Here is a 17,001-nt window from a genome sequence, read left to right as displayed (position 1 = left end):
CCGTTGCAACGACGTGTATACAATATACACTCGAGATGTGTTTAGATATGATATATCTTGTTTGTTACGGAACAAAATTAATTATTAAAGTTTCACGGCTAAGCCGTTCATCGGGACGAACAACATTTGTCAAACGCGCGTGTTTCCGCGCTAGCGCGTCTCGTTCGGTTTACGAAAACTGCGAGAGCGCACAATTTGCGTGTTTATATCAGGGAAGTTACTTTTTATTTTTTTTGTTTATTTTTTTGTTTTTTTACAAAACAGAAAACGGAAGCGACGACAAATACAAACCTTGTCTCGTCAGAAAGTTTATTTGCTCGCCTTGACATTGGACACAATTTTCAATCAGGCTGTCTCTCTCTTTCTCTCTCTCTCTCTCTGTCTCTCTTTCGGGCTCAATCGCGAAATCCCCAGCATTCAACAAGTTAATTTTGTTTCTGGATTAACTTGGACTACCTCTAGCGTCGTTGCCTTTGTACAACTCGCCGGCGCCGTACGGATAATATCGTTCGCGTTGACACGCGCGCGCGTGTGTGTGTGTGTTCGTGTTGCGCTACACGTGGCGACGACACGTTTCGGCAACACGTGGCGATCGCGCCAGGGTTACAAAGCGAGGGTGAAAAACCGGCGCCGACGACGTCCGTGACGAAGGCACTGCGGCTTTCGAAGTAATTATTGTAATGGGGTCCTCTCAAACCTGTCGCGACGCTCGCTATGAAGCTGTGGCGGCAAACGGGTTGGGTTTCTGAGTCAGCTTTGTCGACGGGAGAGACACTTCTCTCTTTGACCCGGACGACAGACCGACGTGGAAAATCAGACAAGGAAGAGCCCTGTCGTTCTTGCTGTGTGTCGTTATCGGGAGAAACGCGTAAAGTAACGAGCGCCACACGTCGAGAATCGCGCGCGCCCCGAAACGTGTAAATTGACGAACAATGAGCGATCAAACGATCGCAAGATCGAGTCGTTAAATCGAATTTAAAAAACGCGAATGGTTTTGAGGCAAAAAAAAAGAAAAAGTCAAACGCATTCACAAACTTGCATTAAAGCGATTTCCGCTTCGGTAAATTCTCTCGTCTATTTCAAATGACACTTTATGTTTATACGATAATAAAAATTTATATATACGGAGATCGTCTCCTCGCTCCACTTTCGAGAGACGTCGTTCCTTTTCCGCCGCTTCGGCGTCGCGTCGCCGCGGTTCGCGTTTTCTCGCGAACGACTGCAGAAAGTCGTCCGTTTCTGTTAAGTGAAAAAGTAAATTTCTCTTTCGCAGCGTTAACGAGAAATTTATTTAGCATTTAAATTTATTTCTCCCGCGTTAACACGCAGCCGTGGCGCGCGCGGCGCGTGTTAATCTACAAATTACATTATCCGCAGAACCAATCTGACATGATGTAACAAACGTGAAAAACGCGAACTCTGTCTCTCTGTCTCTTCTTTCTTTAATTAATCGCCATTTCTAGTGCTTCACGGTTGCTCATTATAAGGTTTCATTCGCGACGCGCATTAGCTTTGAACTGAATGAAGATGCCTTTGCAATTCTGGCGAGAGATGAAACCAACTCGCGCGCGTGTTTCTCTCTCTCTTTCTCTCTCTCTCTCTTTCTCTTTCTCTCTCTCTTGCGTGTTTATATCGACGAAAGAGGAGCGGGCGCGCGATGTACGCGCTTATTACCGCGCGCGAGTATTAGCCGCGATTTTCCAAGTGTGCAACACGCCGGTGGTGCAGCGCGCGACGCCGTTCGTGAAATAACGAGAGCAATGCGCATTTTGCGACACTCCCGCGAACACACAGTGACACACAAGTGAGGAGCCGAGGGGCGGATGGATCCTCCGTCGCGTCGTTTTCTCGCCATCTCGCGGGATTAACAAACGTGTTTTTGATTCGGCACGCGCGAAAAGAGGGAGAGCGAAATGAACGCGCGAAGGACGGGAAAACAGAACAGAGGGGAGTGAAATGAGACACGTGCACGCGCGCGCGTCTGTGTGCGTGTGTGTGTACAGTATGGGATAGATACCGGCAGAAAGAGAGACGACGAAAGTGGAACGTTCGTCAAAGCGGAACACGCTCGCGGAAACGAATCGGATCACTCTATTCATCGCTGCAGCATTGACGAAAATCGAAACGCGCGCGACCGGCCTCTTTTAAAAATTCATATATACGCTTTCTCGCGCTTGTGTATGCGAGCTCGATATTTTTTTTTTTTTTTTTTGTTCACAGAAAACGTCGGCAGACGCTTTATTTTTTTTCACAGTTGCCGCCGCCGCCGCCGCCGCCGCCGCTTTATGAATAAAAAGCGTACTTTTGTCCATGAGCACCTCTGTGTGTATTTCCCGTGGAAATATTTTTCAATCACGGGGGCAATTTCACGCGCTTCCCCCTCTCCCTCATACTTTGTTTTCCCCTCTCATATGCGAGTAACAGTCTAATCGCGCCGCTGTGTCACGCGTCGAAAATTAAAAAATCACCGCGACAGAACTTCATAGTTGCGCACCATGATGTTGCGTACCATGCATACCGATGGCGGGACGACGAAAGTGAATGCGATGATAAAAACCGGGAATTGCAATCGTAATTTAGAATAAAAACGATTTTCGTTTGAGCTTGATCTTGATACGGAGGAATGCAATAAAAAAGCTGGCGCGATGAAAGGCGCAATGTATGCATGAAAAATCATTTGCGTATGCAAATTGTTCGTGAAAAAAAAAAAAAAAAAAAAAAAAAAAAATCTAAAGTGTCACGCTCTCATTGTTTTTTTACACATTCTTTCTTAATCAAAGTCGAAAGTCTCTTCTCGACCGTTAACGCGCGTCCACCGCGATAGATCGGGGACGGCAATCGCCGATCTATCGCGCAGTTCGCGCGCGCGAACAATTTATTACATCGCGCTTATATTCGCGCGAAATATATCCGATGACTTACTGCGCGCGACTTCGATTTAAATCCTTCCTCGTGCAGTCGCGTGTGTATTTTATTTCCATCCCCGTTCCCGAAAGCGCTGGTTTATCAGAGCGCGAACTTCTCTCGCTGCGAAACGTAAAGTTCGGACCTGAAATCAAATCCCGCAGTTCGCCACGGACGCCATTTGCACACCGATACGACTTCATTTGCGCACCTGCACGCGAACCGCAGTAAAATTTTTTTATGGCCACGACGGGAGCAAAAGGCGGAAGTAACTTTTTGGCGGCTCAAATTAACCGGCGTAACTGCGGGCACGACAATTACCACCCGATGGCTCGGTCGTCCGTTACTCTCTCTCCCTCTTTTTTCCGCAAAAACCGCCGTCCAACGTGCGACATTAATCACGAAAAACAGTTTCGGACTTCCGCCCCGTTCCGACGCCGCGCTCTCGATGCTGATGAGACGTCTCTCTTTCAAAAATCAAGAGCCTTTATAAACAATAAAATCCAACTGTTCCGTGTAGATAAGTACGCAAATGAAATGCGAGCGTTGATCGACTGTGCGCGCGAAAGTCAACAAAATTTTCATTATTCTACATTTTGAGTGAAAATGTAGAACGTCGCAAATTGTAAAAAAAAAAAAAAAAAAAAAAAGATCACTTTCAAACATAAAATGTTCATTGAAAATGCCGCTACGTAATATGACAGTGTGTTGTACAAAAAAAAAGAAAATGTTTTAAAGTATTAAATTGAAATAAAAATATATTAAACTTATTGAAATAATTAACATATTCTTGAAAATATATTTAAAAAAAACGCGAATAATATGATTTCGAGAGACGGAATAAAATTTTAGTTTTTTTTTTTTCACGCAAAAGAAATATCAAAATATATTATTCGATGTTTGATTTTAGACGCTGAACAGATTCAAAATTTGTTTGACTTGAATATCTTCTATTTCTAATTACTTAAGTAATTAATTAATACGTTAGGATCGTGTAGCGTAGAGAAACGCGAAGGAAATTAAATTGCCGACGTCGTCCAAAGGACGACCCTTTACATCACGCACGTGATACGTCAAAGAGGCGAAGTCTGCTTTCAAAATTTCTAATCCAGAACCGCAGTTCTTGGTGCATACACTTTGTTATAATAACTCTATTAGCTCTTGCTGTGATACTTTACGGAAAATTTCGCATATAATCGGATCTGCGCTTTGCGATAACTATATGCAGCGTAGTCGACCACAAAGTGTTTGAGGCACGTTTCAAGCGTCAAATAAGTCGATCGGCTTAAGATACACAAGATGTGAAACGTGCATCTCGTGAAACGCGCGAGATATGATTTATTATTAAATTAAAAAAATATTCTCTCCGCCTTTTCGTTTCGTTCTGTCGCGAAAAGCGACAAAGCGCGAGTTCAATTTGTCTCTTTTTTTGTTTTTTTTTTGTTTTGCATATCTTGTTTTTTCTTCTCCGAATTATTTGGTTATTTTTCGTGCTCTGTGTGTATATCTTCCATAATCGTAAATATCTCGCCGACGTTCATAATTTTAAGAAAATTACACGCGTTGGTTAGTTAATTGGAAAGGGAAGAGAGGGGAATATTAATGGCACGGCATCGCGCATGTTAATCGTTCTGTGCGCTCTCTCCGCCGGACGCGATACTATTTTTACGTTTTAATCACGATAATCGCTAACGTTGATGCTAACGAGAGGAACAAATTTAATCATCGTCAAGCATTTCGCGGCCAAAACTTGCTTTCACACGTACGTACCTTACGGTACGTGTTTCCGCCGGGGGTAAATGGGATGTATGAAAAATGATTGGTTCGTGCGCGCGCGCGCGCGCTCGCATAAATGATCTCGCGAACGTTAGCTTTTAGTTAAACGCGGCGGATAATTAGGGGAAAGAAAGTGTCCGACACGAACTCGGACGTGAAAGCGCGTGCGAGTTGGATAATAAATTGAGTTTTACTGCGAGAGATCGGTTTCATTAAAGCACGATAATTCTCGTCAGTATAGAGCGCCAAGCCACGGCAGTTCCCGCGGAAATAAATAACGGCAGTAGTGCAGGTGCGCCACTGTCAGACCTGTCGCGGATTAATGGCGCGCCGCGCTCCGCAGCGTGCTCGACTACTGCTGCAACCTCCCGAGTAAAACGTCCTTTACGATGGGACCTGCGCCTTTAAAAAGAGGTCGCGAACGACCGAAGCAGCATCGGGTAGAAGAGTAGCAGCGTCGGGGTTTCTCTTCTTCGCGAAGAGAAGGCAATATCGGGATACGCGTAATGCATTACACGCGGTGGACTATGATACCGCAAATACTACAAAGGCTAATACCGATAAATGATGCCTCCCAACGTGCCATTTGTCAGGATTACCGGAACAAGAGAACGTTAAGGAAGTGTGCGTGAGAAAGGAGGAGGAAGAAAATCTTGAGGAACCGATAGAGAAAGGGACAAACAGATGAAACCCGGCAACCCCGCAACAACGAGTTTACAGACTAATAGTAATAATGCATTTGATGCAAGCTGAGGGAAACGACGGTATTTCACCAAGTGCACCGGGGGAGGGAGGGAGGGAGGGAGGGAAGGTTGCTTTTGATTTCAAAAGCGCGCCCGACTGTCGCGCTTGATGCGCCATGAAAGGAGATTGCAATAAGAACGAAACGCCCCCGTTCCTTCCACCTCCGAGAGCGCGCAGAGAACAAAAATAATTCTTTATGCGACGAGAAAAGCTGCGCCGGGGGAAGAAAAATAAGGACGGGTCGTTCTTGAATGCGGTTCTTCTGATTTTTGCGATTGTAATTTTCCAATTATATCGCCCGGAATTCTGACCGTCGAGAAGTGGTTCTCCAAACCTCGCGCACTCGCGAACGTCGTAATTTTCGATTCTTTGCCACGAACCCCGCAAAGAACTTCCGAATAAAACGCGATAAACTCATTTACGAGAGAATTAAAAAAAAGAGAGAGAGATTGCGCCTCTTTCCCTTTCTCTCTCTCTCTCTCTCTCTCTCTCTCTCTCTCTCTCTCTCTCTCTCTCTCTTTCTCTACTTTTCGAAAGGAAACGATAAAGTGCAGACTTTCCGTCGGTTCTTATTATTTTAAGTTCCGTTTCCCGAACGGCGAACTTTACGCTTGTCCGATATCCGATACCGCAACAATTCCCAGCTTTTGGACTCGCCGGAGTCGAAAAGAATGAACAGAAGTGCAACGCGCGCTCAGCGAACGCGCATCACCCGGTACATGTGGCCCGTCAGAAATACATCGCGACGTACCTCCGGCGTCGGCGGCGGCGACGGCGGCGGCGTTCGATATCGATTTCAGATTTCAATTTAATGCCGTCACGATATCTCAGGCACGATCTTCCAATACCAATTTCGTGTTATCGGACTTTTCGTGACGTGCCGCCACCGCCGTTGCGCCAGCTCCTCGCGTCGCGAAAGCGCGCCGACGAGGTCTGCTGGGGCGGTTTGCGGCGGCGGGTCGCGTCGCACAGGAACAGAGAAAAACTCATGAATATTCACCGACGATATAACTACTACATCGACGTTTTCTGCTCGTTTTCCAGTGCCGCCGCATCATATCACAATCGTCGACACGAAGGAGATGACCGAGATGCGGAATTCGAAGGTCGGGCCGTACACGGAGGGCGAGGACATGCGGTTGTTCTGCGACGTCCATGGCGGTGAGTTACCCACTGGCGTAACGAGAATGTATGCAATTTCTCTCGTGTTCGCGTTTAATAATTTATCAAACAATCGTGCGATTTTATTTTCTTGCGAATAAATCGAAGATTTCGATTTAATAAAATATGTAGAACCATCTTGTTAATTGTGTTACACATCTCTTTGATTTACTGTTCTTCAAATGTAGTGTATGTGCCAATGTCAATTGATTGGCGCAATGAGAAACTTAAAATAGCTAACACACACATACATTGTAATACCGTAATATTAATTAACGTTTATTTATGATTATTATGGTATTATATAAAGTTTAGTTATTATTATATTATCACAGGATAAACATATTTGCAAAACATCAATATTTGGATTGTGGTTAAATTACCCAACTATTTAATATAGCGTGTAGAATTAAATAACGTCAAGGCAATGATTATCGCAAAAGTGACATTGTGCAAGATTGTACAAAATATGTATTTTATTATTGCATTGAAGAACGCAGAAAGAGAGATTAAAAATATTATTCAAATATTATTTAAAATATTATTTATTGTTAAACGTCGAGGCGATGGATATCACACAAAAGTGACATTATACAAGATTATACAAAATGTGTATTCTATTATTTCATTAAAATGCAAAAAGAATTAAAAATATTATTTAAAATGTAATTAAATTATCAGCTTAAAGCATTATTTATTACGTAAATAATGTTGAGGCAATGGATATTGCAAAAGTGGCATTATACAAGATTATATGAAATGTGTAATTTATTATTGTATTAAAGTGCACAAAAAAGAGTTAAAAATTATTTAAAATAATCATTTATTATTAGTTAAATGATAATCAAATTAATTTAAAGATTAAGTTAAATGATGCTTGATATTATAACTAGTTAAAAATAATAAAGGTAATAATAAATATCACACAAAAGTGGCATTACGTAGAAATGATTGACTATACAGAAATGTTGTGTTTTATTGTTGTAGTAAAGTACAAAAAGAATTAAAAATATTAAATATAAGCGATTTGATTAAAACAATAATGCATGTATGATAACTTTTACAATAGTAATTATTTACGTTGATTTACATATTAATTTATATCAGTTATGTTTATTAATTATGATATAAATAACATTTATATTGTAAGTAAAATTATTCGCGTGTGTACTTCCGTACGCGCGCGCAGCGTATATACGCGAATATAGTTATGAAATAATTCAAGTGTTTGTGTTTGCATGTAAACGCATGTAATATTGAAGTTGATCATTTAATAATGCTATCTGTGCCGTTCTATAATAAAGGATTAATTTCATGTTCCATTTGTGCAATGTTCGCTCTCTTCTACAATAACACACATATCGTAATTATCATGCTCCATTAACATCGTGTGGTCTTGAATAAAATTTTTCAAATGCAGCTACAAATCGATCGTCTTCCAATATTATGCGCAGAGAACAATTTGCGAAAAAATTTTATCGAACAAGTAGAAATATCTACGCAATTGTGATTTTATAAAAGAAAACGTGAAAAGATACAATGTTAAAGAGAAACTAAATTTTAACAATAGAGAATCTTATTGACCGTATTTGCGCGTACTCATTGTTTGAAACTAAATTTTGTTTGAATTGAGATCACTTCTGAACGCGCGCGTGTGTCGAAAAGATTTTTTCCGCGCAAAAACGGTGCGCCGCGATTTTTCGCAACAAAAGGGCGTGATCATTTTTTTTTCGCAAGACCGACACTCTGAAAAAAAAAAAATTGATGTATTTACAGGTAAACCGGCTCCGACGGTGTCCTGGTATCGCAACGACAAATTCGTCACCAACCGAACCATGACGCCGCGCAGCGGCGTGACACGCAGCGAGCTCGTTATACAAAATTTAGGCCGGGACGACGTCCGCACGCTGCTGACCTGCAACGCGACCAATAACAATAAGTCGATCCCGCTGTCGGCGTCTGTTCACGTAGACATGAATTGTAAGTATATATATATATATACATTTACATCCGCGTTCAGAGCGCGACGACAAATTTGTTTCCACGACCGCGATGTTCGACGAAACGCGCCGCGAATATTCGAGCCGCGCGGTTTAGCAATTTTTAATTCGTGAGAAACACGCGAGCCGCACAATATCTTCTCTCTGCTTGCGCATCATATCATCATAATTACGCGATATTTTTTCTCTGTTTATCGTTGTGCGAATATAAAACACCAAAAAATTGCGCTTAAAAATATTCACCAATATTAACCCTTCGGTCTCTCACACCGAAAAAATTATATTCTTGTAAGTAGAAGATTTTATACTTAAAAAATCTTCTTCAAGAGATTTTAGATGATATTCTTCTGAAATTAAGAATATATTCTTTATTTAAGAATATATTCTTAATTTAAGAATATAGTCTTTTTCGATAGTGAGATATGTATGTTTTTCTATAGAAACTTTTTATATTCTAATCAGTATATATTCTTATCAATATTACTATTTAGAGGATTTTCCTCTTAAAATAAGAAACTCTTCTTGGCGCCTATTTTAGTATAAAATATACTTAAAGTAAGTGGGATATCCTCAAAATAAGATTACAATTTTTTCGGTGCAGACTCGCTCGAAAAACTGCGTATCAGTGTCTCTGATGAAAAAAATTCATTTTTTTAAACGCTTATATCTTCGAAACTATTAGAGATTTTTTCAATTTGTTTTTTTTTTTTTTTTTTTATCGACGCAGAGTCGTTTAATCTTACGATTCGAGACAACAAATAATTGAAAAAATATTGATTCTTCGCAATGTTTGATTTCGAAAAGTCGCTCGGGTCTCACGGATCCCGGTCTGTGTAACTCGTAGGTTACTTTCGATGTCTGTGTGCGAAGGATTAATGTCGAGCGAGAGAATACTTATCTCTCTTTCGGAAAAGAACTAAACGCGATCTTCGAGATCGCGTCGTGTAAACGCGCGAATTCGGCATTTTACAAAAACGCATCCTATCAGAACTAATCGTCTTACGAGCGACGACAACGCGCCAAAGATACGTGAACTTTGACGGCTGAACTCTCGGGATCCGGTAATAGGATGGAAGCCGAACGTGTGTTTGAAGGACGTGTAATCCCGGACGAGGGGGAGTGTGCGTGTGATATTGCATTTGCCTTTCACTTACTTACTACGAAGGAGGACTCGCGTCGAACACTTCGCGAACACTGTATATATATATATACCTGTGCACCCGGCGCTATTGACAAACCGTTCGGATTATCGTGAGATGTTTATCGGGATAATAGAAAACTCGACGGCCATTTTTCTAGAAACCGGTTCGCGAATCGACGACGCTTCCGGCAGGAAGGAAGAAAGAAACGAAAGAGAGAGAGAGAGAGAGAGAGAGAGAAAGCGAGCGAGCTTGATTATAGAGAAAGATGAGATATTCGGTCGCCCGGCCAAAGTTCGTCGGCCTGCTTAGAGAGGATATAGATCCATCCGAGCGTATTCCAGTCATAAAAATAGCGGGTCTCTTTCTCTCTCTCTCTTTCTCTCTCTTTCGCACGTTGTTTGTTCTTTAGAGAAGATTATACTTGATTGAAGGTTTCACTCGGTAACAATGGTTCGCGCGCCTCGCATTCAGTGTCACATTCGTGTGATTTTCCTCCTCCGCGGTCTTGATTGCGCGACTCGATTCTTTATTACTCACGCGACACACGCTGAGAAAGTCGATAGCTTCGGCGTTTACGTTGCACAGCGCGACGTAAACGTGTTATTAACAAGATTCCGTCAAGTTTATTCCCGTCGCGCCCTTCTTCCGAAATTAATCCGAGGACACGTTGTCGGCTCGCGTTTCCTCGACCGCTTTTGTATATTTTTAGCGAAAAGGTAAAAGTTAATTCGCGTCGGGAAAAAAATAACTGTGCGCGCGCGACGAAACAGACCGGGCTACTTCAGACCGAGCTGTAATAATGTTTGCGACATAGATATCTCCATGGCATACAGAGCAATGTCAAACATCCAGGTCAATAGCGTTGGGTGTATTGATATAGATGTTTGACATCCATACCAATGTCAAACATCCACGCTAATACAAGACAATCCCAATACGCGCGGACCAAGAGCCCGACGACCCTCTCTCGGATCGCTACCGTTTCGCAAGTCCGGAGGGGAAAGAAAGTCCGCGGGGGAAGTCTCTTTCTCTCGTATATCTCTTTCCGCGCGAGATTAATTCACCCTTCAGGAGAACTTCTGCCTATGAATCGCGTAGAAAAAAAAAAAATAGATCACTATAGATCTCTCCCAAATACCACTTAATAATTTCTCCTTCAAGAGTACCGCTTATCTGAGGGAAGAGATGGGGAGGGGGGAGGGGAAGAAGTGGTTTGACAGGCTAATAAATAACGTTCTTCCCTTTTCGTGCCTTCACTATCGACTCCATAACTCCGGCGGTTAGAACGTCGGCACGTAGTAGATACGGAAACGACGACGTAGGTATCGGACGATGGAGATGAGATGATCGCGCGCGCGCGCGCGCGTGTGCGGTTCGCGCCGCGCGCGGTGCGGGAATCAGGATGGACGGCACAATTTACGGGGCGATACGGTCCGGAGAACGTAACTCCGGGTCTCTCTGTTCCCCAGAGGAACCTTTGCATTCTTTACGAGATCGGGCCTGTCGCCTGTAGCAGCGATGCGTAAATGGCGCGCCGGAGGGTAAAAGAGAAAGAGAAAGAGAGAGAGAGAGAGAGATGAGAGAGGGAAAAGAGGATGTTGGGTATACGAGGATGTGAATCCGCCATTAAAGGGTGAATAACGTCCGGGCGAACGTGGTGCGTCTCTTCTCGCGGCGTGGAATTCGATTATCTCGGACGTGATTTAAAATATTCCCGATAGCGCGCGCGGCGACGTTGGCGTCGATGGCGTCAGGATCGGGGAGGAAAACCCGCGTTACCTCCCCGCAAATTCCTAGGGTTGCGTTATTTTCTTTTTCTGCGAGAGCGGAGATAAAGGCGGGGCGTCACGTATACGGCTTTACTTTCGCCGACTCTTTCGCGACGAAAGAGGGAGAGAAGGGGGCGAAAGCAGATTATCGCAAAATCTCCTTCCGCGCATTCGATCGTATTTGCGAAGTGACGCGATTATATTTTCAGCATGTAGGCACAATGACAAAATCATGACGTAATGAAAACCAAATAACTGATATACATTTTCAAAAAAAAAAAAAAAAAAAAACAAACAAACAAACAAACCGCCGCGGTAAAACGCACTTGATCGGTTTGGCGCGTGGACGGGTAATTGGAACGTCTGTGTATTATTCAGAAATTGAAATCGTTCATTTGAATGTTGAACTACGCGCTGTTTACAAACTAGCGGTCGGATTACTGTCTGTAATTAGTTAATATCGATGTTTTACCGATTGAATGAAATTACATCGTCTCTGTAAATACACGCGCGTTATGTGCGCGCACACACAATTTTATTAACCGTTTCGATTTCCAAAGTTGCGAGTTTGTGTGTGTTGTTGTTGTTGTTGTTGTTCCCGCAAAAACCGACGAAACACAATTTACACATCGATCGCGCATCGTTAAGTTACCTTAAATTGCGTCACAAAAGCTTACAGCTGTTGCGGAAGAATGATCTTGAGAAAGAGAGTGTTGTGAGACACACGGACACAAAAACTATTGCGGACGAGTAAATGCGTCGTTCACGGGAAAACAGGTTCCCGTGGCATTAAATATGCCTCGCTCGTAAAGCCGGTGAAAAAGCAGTCGCGTCGAACCTTCGTGAATTTCTTATTCGCGGTGTAAAGTAAGCGTTAGGAAGAACTCTAGTGCGCGCGCGAAAAAGAATCTTCATTAAAGAATACACACGGAGAAAAGTTCGGCCGCGATTTGAAAAGCAATGGGGGAAACGAAGCACAATGGAGAAACAAGCTCTTCTGGCTCCAAACTCGGACTTTAATCCGAATGTAATAAGAAAAACTTTTGTTTGTTGCCGCTCGCGAACGTAATTAAATGCGCACATACGCGACATCTTTGCTGATGCTAATTGATTTTCTCGCCAACTCTGTAGGAAAGATTCTCCATTGCGTGCGTGTGTGTGTGTGTCGAATTCCACATAAAGAACTTCAGAAAATCTCAAAGAATAGATTTGCTTATTTTTGCACGAGTTTAAAAATGTTTGTGAGTTGCTGTATTATATTTTTCTGTTTTTATATAGTTTCAAAATGATATTTCGAATTATTGCGACGAAACTTCGCGCAAATAACGCAAAAAAATACAAGACTATTTTTGCACAAATAAAAATCGTGATATTAACAAAGACAAGGCACTTCTTACTCTATCGCGGTATATTTTCGAAATGATATTAATGCAGTAAGTGTAACGAAAAAAAAAAATAAAAAAAATACAACACTGGTCGAGTTTTTTTCCACACTTTTCAACGAGAAAAGAGAGGAAATTAAAAGCGATGAAACACATGCGCGGAAGAAATGTCGTACGCGATAAAACACGAAAGCATAACGGTTTTCCGGGTCAGTAGTTTTTCCCGAACATTTTCGGCAAAAGCTTCGCGCACGAGGGTTGTGGAGGGAAGAGAAGGGAAGGAGGGCGCGACATCGCGGCGCGCGCGAAAGTCACTCGAAACGAAACCGGTTAAAAAACACACGCGAGGGCCGTGTAATAGCAAATTATTCGAGATAACGTGGAATTATCGGGCGATTTTACGTACACGGCAAAAAAGACACGGGGATTAGATCCCATTAGCATACGCGAATTGGATCGGAGCAATGCCGTCGTTCTCAGTTAAATCGATTTTTATCAGGTATTGTTACGCGACGCCCGCCTTCGAGAACGATTCGGAGAGCGCGAGGGTAACACGAGGGAAACGTTTGCCGCGATTCCGAACTGATTTGAATTCCCCCTTTTTTCGCGTAACGATCTATTTAACGTAGAAAACGTAGCTTTTATCGCGCGAAAATGTTGGAAACAAAAAAAAAAAAGAAAAAAGGAAGCGCGTGTATTCCTCGCTAAAGTTCGAAAGGCTGCGTTGAGCAGCGAGGTTTGGAATCGTGAAATTCGGAAACCGAAGAGGAACCGCACGAGAAACCCGAGCGAATTCTCTGTTCATTTCTGCGCATTTCTACAATAGTATCTTCGGAGGAACGATTCGATCGAGTTCCGCGTTTATACAGTCGTGTGATGTCTCGACAATTTTGACCAAGTTTAAAATCTGAACCAAAAAAAAAAAAACCATTTCGCAAAATTCGTAATATTTATTATTGAGCGATTAATTAATGAATATATATGTGACCCAATTAGAAAAGCGATGGGGTCCGGATTCTGTGATCCGGCGCGTGTGACTTTCAGTCGTGAAGATCAGCTGATCGCACGAAGCTGAGCGTCACTCGTTCGTTCCTCTTGCTGTTAGGAGATTGCATGAAGCAACAAGCCACTTTTCTTTACAATTTACTAGAGAGTCCGGATTATCGCGCGCTCTCGTTGGATCACATTGATTAATTATTCAATAACCATTGCGAACGTTGCAAATTTTACATGACCCTTCGGTTCGGATTAATTCAATCTACCTTAACGTTTCGGCTGGTCAAAATTTTTCAAACACCCTGCATGCAAGCGCGTATGGTATATATATCGCACCGATTATTATAACTGTACACACACCGAAGCGTGTCTGCTTTCCCTCGCTCTTTCATTTATACGAAGTTTGATCAATTTGAGGTATATTTTTCTCCGACAGATGTGTCGATACGTTATGTATGTCGTCTACGCGTCATCGCGCATTAATACCACGAACGGTCGAGCATCACGACACTTTCCCAGATACGATCTGGGAAGGGAGGAAAGTCGAGGAAACAGCAAAGGAGAGGAAAGCGGATGATGTCACGTGAAGCTCGTTCGCTCTTTTGCACGGGGCGGGTCTCGTCTTTGACGACGGCAACTTTCGCGCTCGATATGCGACGCGTTCGGTAACACGGATTTCCCGGTAATATATCTCTCCTTTTCACGTAAAAGCGAGAGAGAGAGAGAGCGCGCGCGCGCGCGCGCTATTCCTTTCAATATGCCGTGAGCGAAACGCGCTAGTAACCTCGGTCATCTTTTTTCGGGGGGCTGATCCCGGGCAAGTGTTCGCGAGTGTCATACGTAACGCGCGCGACGTTATTCATTTCGCTGACAGAATACAGAAGTCATTTGTCGCGTCGGTAGCGCGCGCGAACTTGACAATACCTATTACCAGACATCGCACGCTGAATACCGCGAGAGCGCTGTCTGTCTTCCTTCCACGCTCTCTCTCTGTCTCTCACGGGCTATTACCTTAGCCACTCAGATGTCAGAAGAGCGCGACAAATGTCGCCGCGCGAAGACAATAACGCGACTAATGAGCGATTAGCAAGGTACGGAATGACGGAAAGTGAATATATCGCAGCCGCGAAAATGATTTTGAGCGCGATATCGCGCGACGAATCGCGTTTTGTGATAAAAATGAAGAAGCTGCGAGAAAATAATTTTTATTGTCAACAATAAAAATAAGTTTTTTTTATTATCAAAAACAATCTGCGAGTTGAGTGAAATTTTTATATTTGAAAAAGTTTAATTTTATATAAAACTATTCTTATATAAAAACAAACTCTCTCCGTATTTTTAATATAATTGAAACGACGAATTTTTTTTCTATCATTTTTCAAAGCAAAACTCTTCGAACAATCTTAATCGAATTACATTTAACAAAAACGCCATTGCCGAACATATCGGAGCCAATGAAATCGATGAGTCAGTAAATTGACTTCTCTAACATTTTCAACAAGTTTTCGTAACAAACAAAATCCTCTCTCGCGCCTTCGGCACTTGACGCGTATAGACGCTTTGACGATTTGTGCACGATCGCAAACACGACGACGACCAATTGAAATCGAGAAACGATCGTTCGACTCGGCGTGCCCTTTCCTCAGCATCTCATTATCCGCGCGAAATTGAATCTACCGATCAATTACCCGTCTCTGTGCCGTTGAGGGGTTAAGCCTTCTTCGAGAGGACGCCGCGGAGAAGGACTCTCACTTGTCGGCGGCTTGCGCGATTGACAATCCTCTTCCTTCTCTTTCCCTTCGGGATAACTTTCTGTATCGCTCTTCTGCACGCGATGATGCAATTGCACCCTCGACGCGCATCGCCTCGCGATTCCGCGCACGTATGCGCGCGTTTGCGCGCGCGGAAACGCAGCGGGAAACGCGCGCGTCACCGATTCTGTCCTATCGGCGACTGCTTATCCGCGGGATTTGGTTTTCATTCGCTTTGCAATTCAATCCCGCCGGGATATTCGCGTTCTCTCCCTCTCTCTCTCTCTCTCTCTCGCTCGCTCGCTCGACACCGTTTCTCTCTTCGACATTTCGAACCGCCAACGTTTCTCTGACACCGCACGTTTCGCTAGAATAGTCGGATCAACCAGCCAGAGCCGCCAGCTTCATTGCCTCGAATTTCTCGAATTAATTCCAGATTATCCGATGTGTTCGTCGCGAAAACGAAGCGTTTGTCTACTTACGACAACGTATATCGAGAGCACCGCTAACGAGGAAGATTATTAATAACAGACATTCAGGCTCTCTTTCTTCGAATGTTTGTGCTTAAATATAATATCAGCGAACGTTAAAAAGTCACGGAATATTTGTTTTGATATTTCTGCTATTTGCTGCTGCATAATAAAATTTTTGTATGAAAGATATAAATAAAGCTCTAAAATCTTATTGGATATTGAATGTCAATACTCCAAGATATTGGAATATGCGAGGGTCTAGGATGCTCGCGTTCGCATTTTCTTGAAGAGCTAGATAAAATTAGAGAGATGCGCAATCTCTTCGAGTCAATAGAGCCGGAGGATGAAGCAGATTAAAGCTGAAAACTTAAAGGCACGGGAGAAAGAGACGGGGGGAAAGAGAGAGAGAGAAGGAGCAACTGCTTCCCGGCGACCGGAATAATTAAGAGACTAAATTTGAGAGTGAGAGCGAATGAGTGAGATTTTAATTAAAAAGTCTTACAACCGCGTGTATTCCGCGCTGAAAGATTCAGATTTCAAGCATTTACTGCCGCAATTATTTATTATAATAAAAGTCTTGTTTGAAGACTTTTTTTTTTCTTTTCATACAAAACTATGTGTGTGTGTGCGCGCGCGTGTTTTCAAAGAATTGAAAACACGTTTAAAGTGCCGAAACGTTCGTGAAAATCAGGGAGCGAGACGGATTAAAGTTGAAAACTCCAAAGTCAACAGAGAGAGTAATGACTTCCTGACGAACAATCAACAGGCCAAATTAAATGTGAGCGAACGAGAGCGGGTTTTTAATTAAAAATCTCATTCGCTTTTTCGCACATTCCTGCCACACGCAAGCTGCCATTATTTTATTACTCGAGATGGATTTTGGTTATGAAAAAAAAAAAAAAA

The 17,001-nt window shown here is 42.8% G+C and overlaps 1 protein-coding gene across 2 annotated transcripts in view; it reads left to right on the top strand.

Moving 5' to 3' along the window:
- Positions 1 to 17,001, top strand: part of LOC109852832 (nephrin-like) — a 265,971-nt gene that overhangs the window by 215,986 nt on the left and 32,984 nt on the right. For both annotated transcript variants that reach the window (XM_020424358.1, XM_020424357.1), the window contains exons 4-5: positions 6,469 to 6,585; positions 8,362 to 8,565. In XM_020424358.1, coding sequence (XP_020279947.1) covers positions 6,469 to 6,585; positions 8,362 to 8,565 — 321 coding nt within the window. The remainder of the gene's footprint in view (positions 1 to 6,468; positions 6,586 to 8,361; positions 8,566 to 17,001) is intronic.

Source organism: Pseudomyrmex gracilis, unplaced genomic scaffold (assembly GCF_002006095.1).
Source record: "Pseudomyrmex gracilis isolate BER0280 unplaced genomic scaffold, ASM200609v1 scaffold_37, whole genome shotgun sequence".
Taxonomy (NCBI): domain Eukaryota; kingdom Metazoa; phylum Arthropoda; class Insecta; order Hymenoptera; family Formicidae; genus Pseudomyrmex; species Pseudomyrmex gracilis.
Note: the sequence above shows the minus strand (reverse complement) of the source record. Positions and strands in the feature narration are given on the sequence as shown.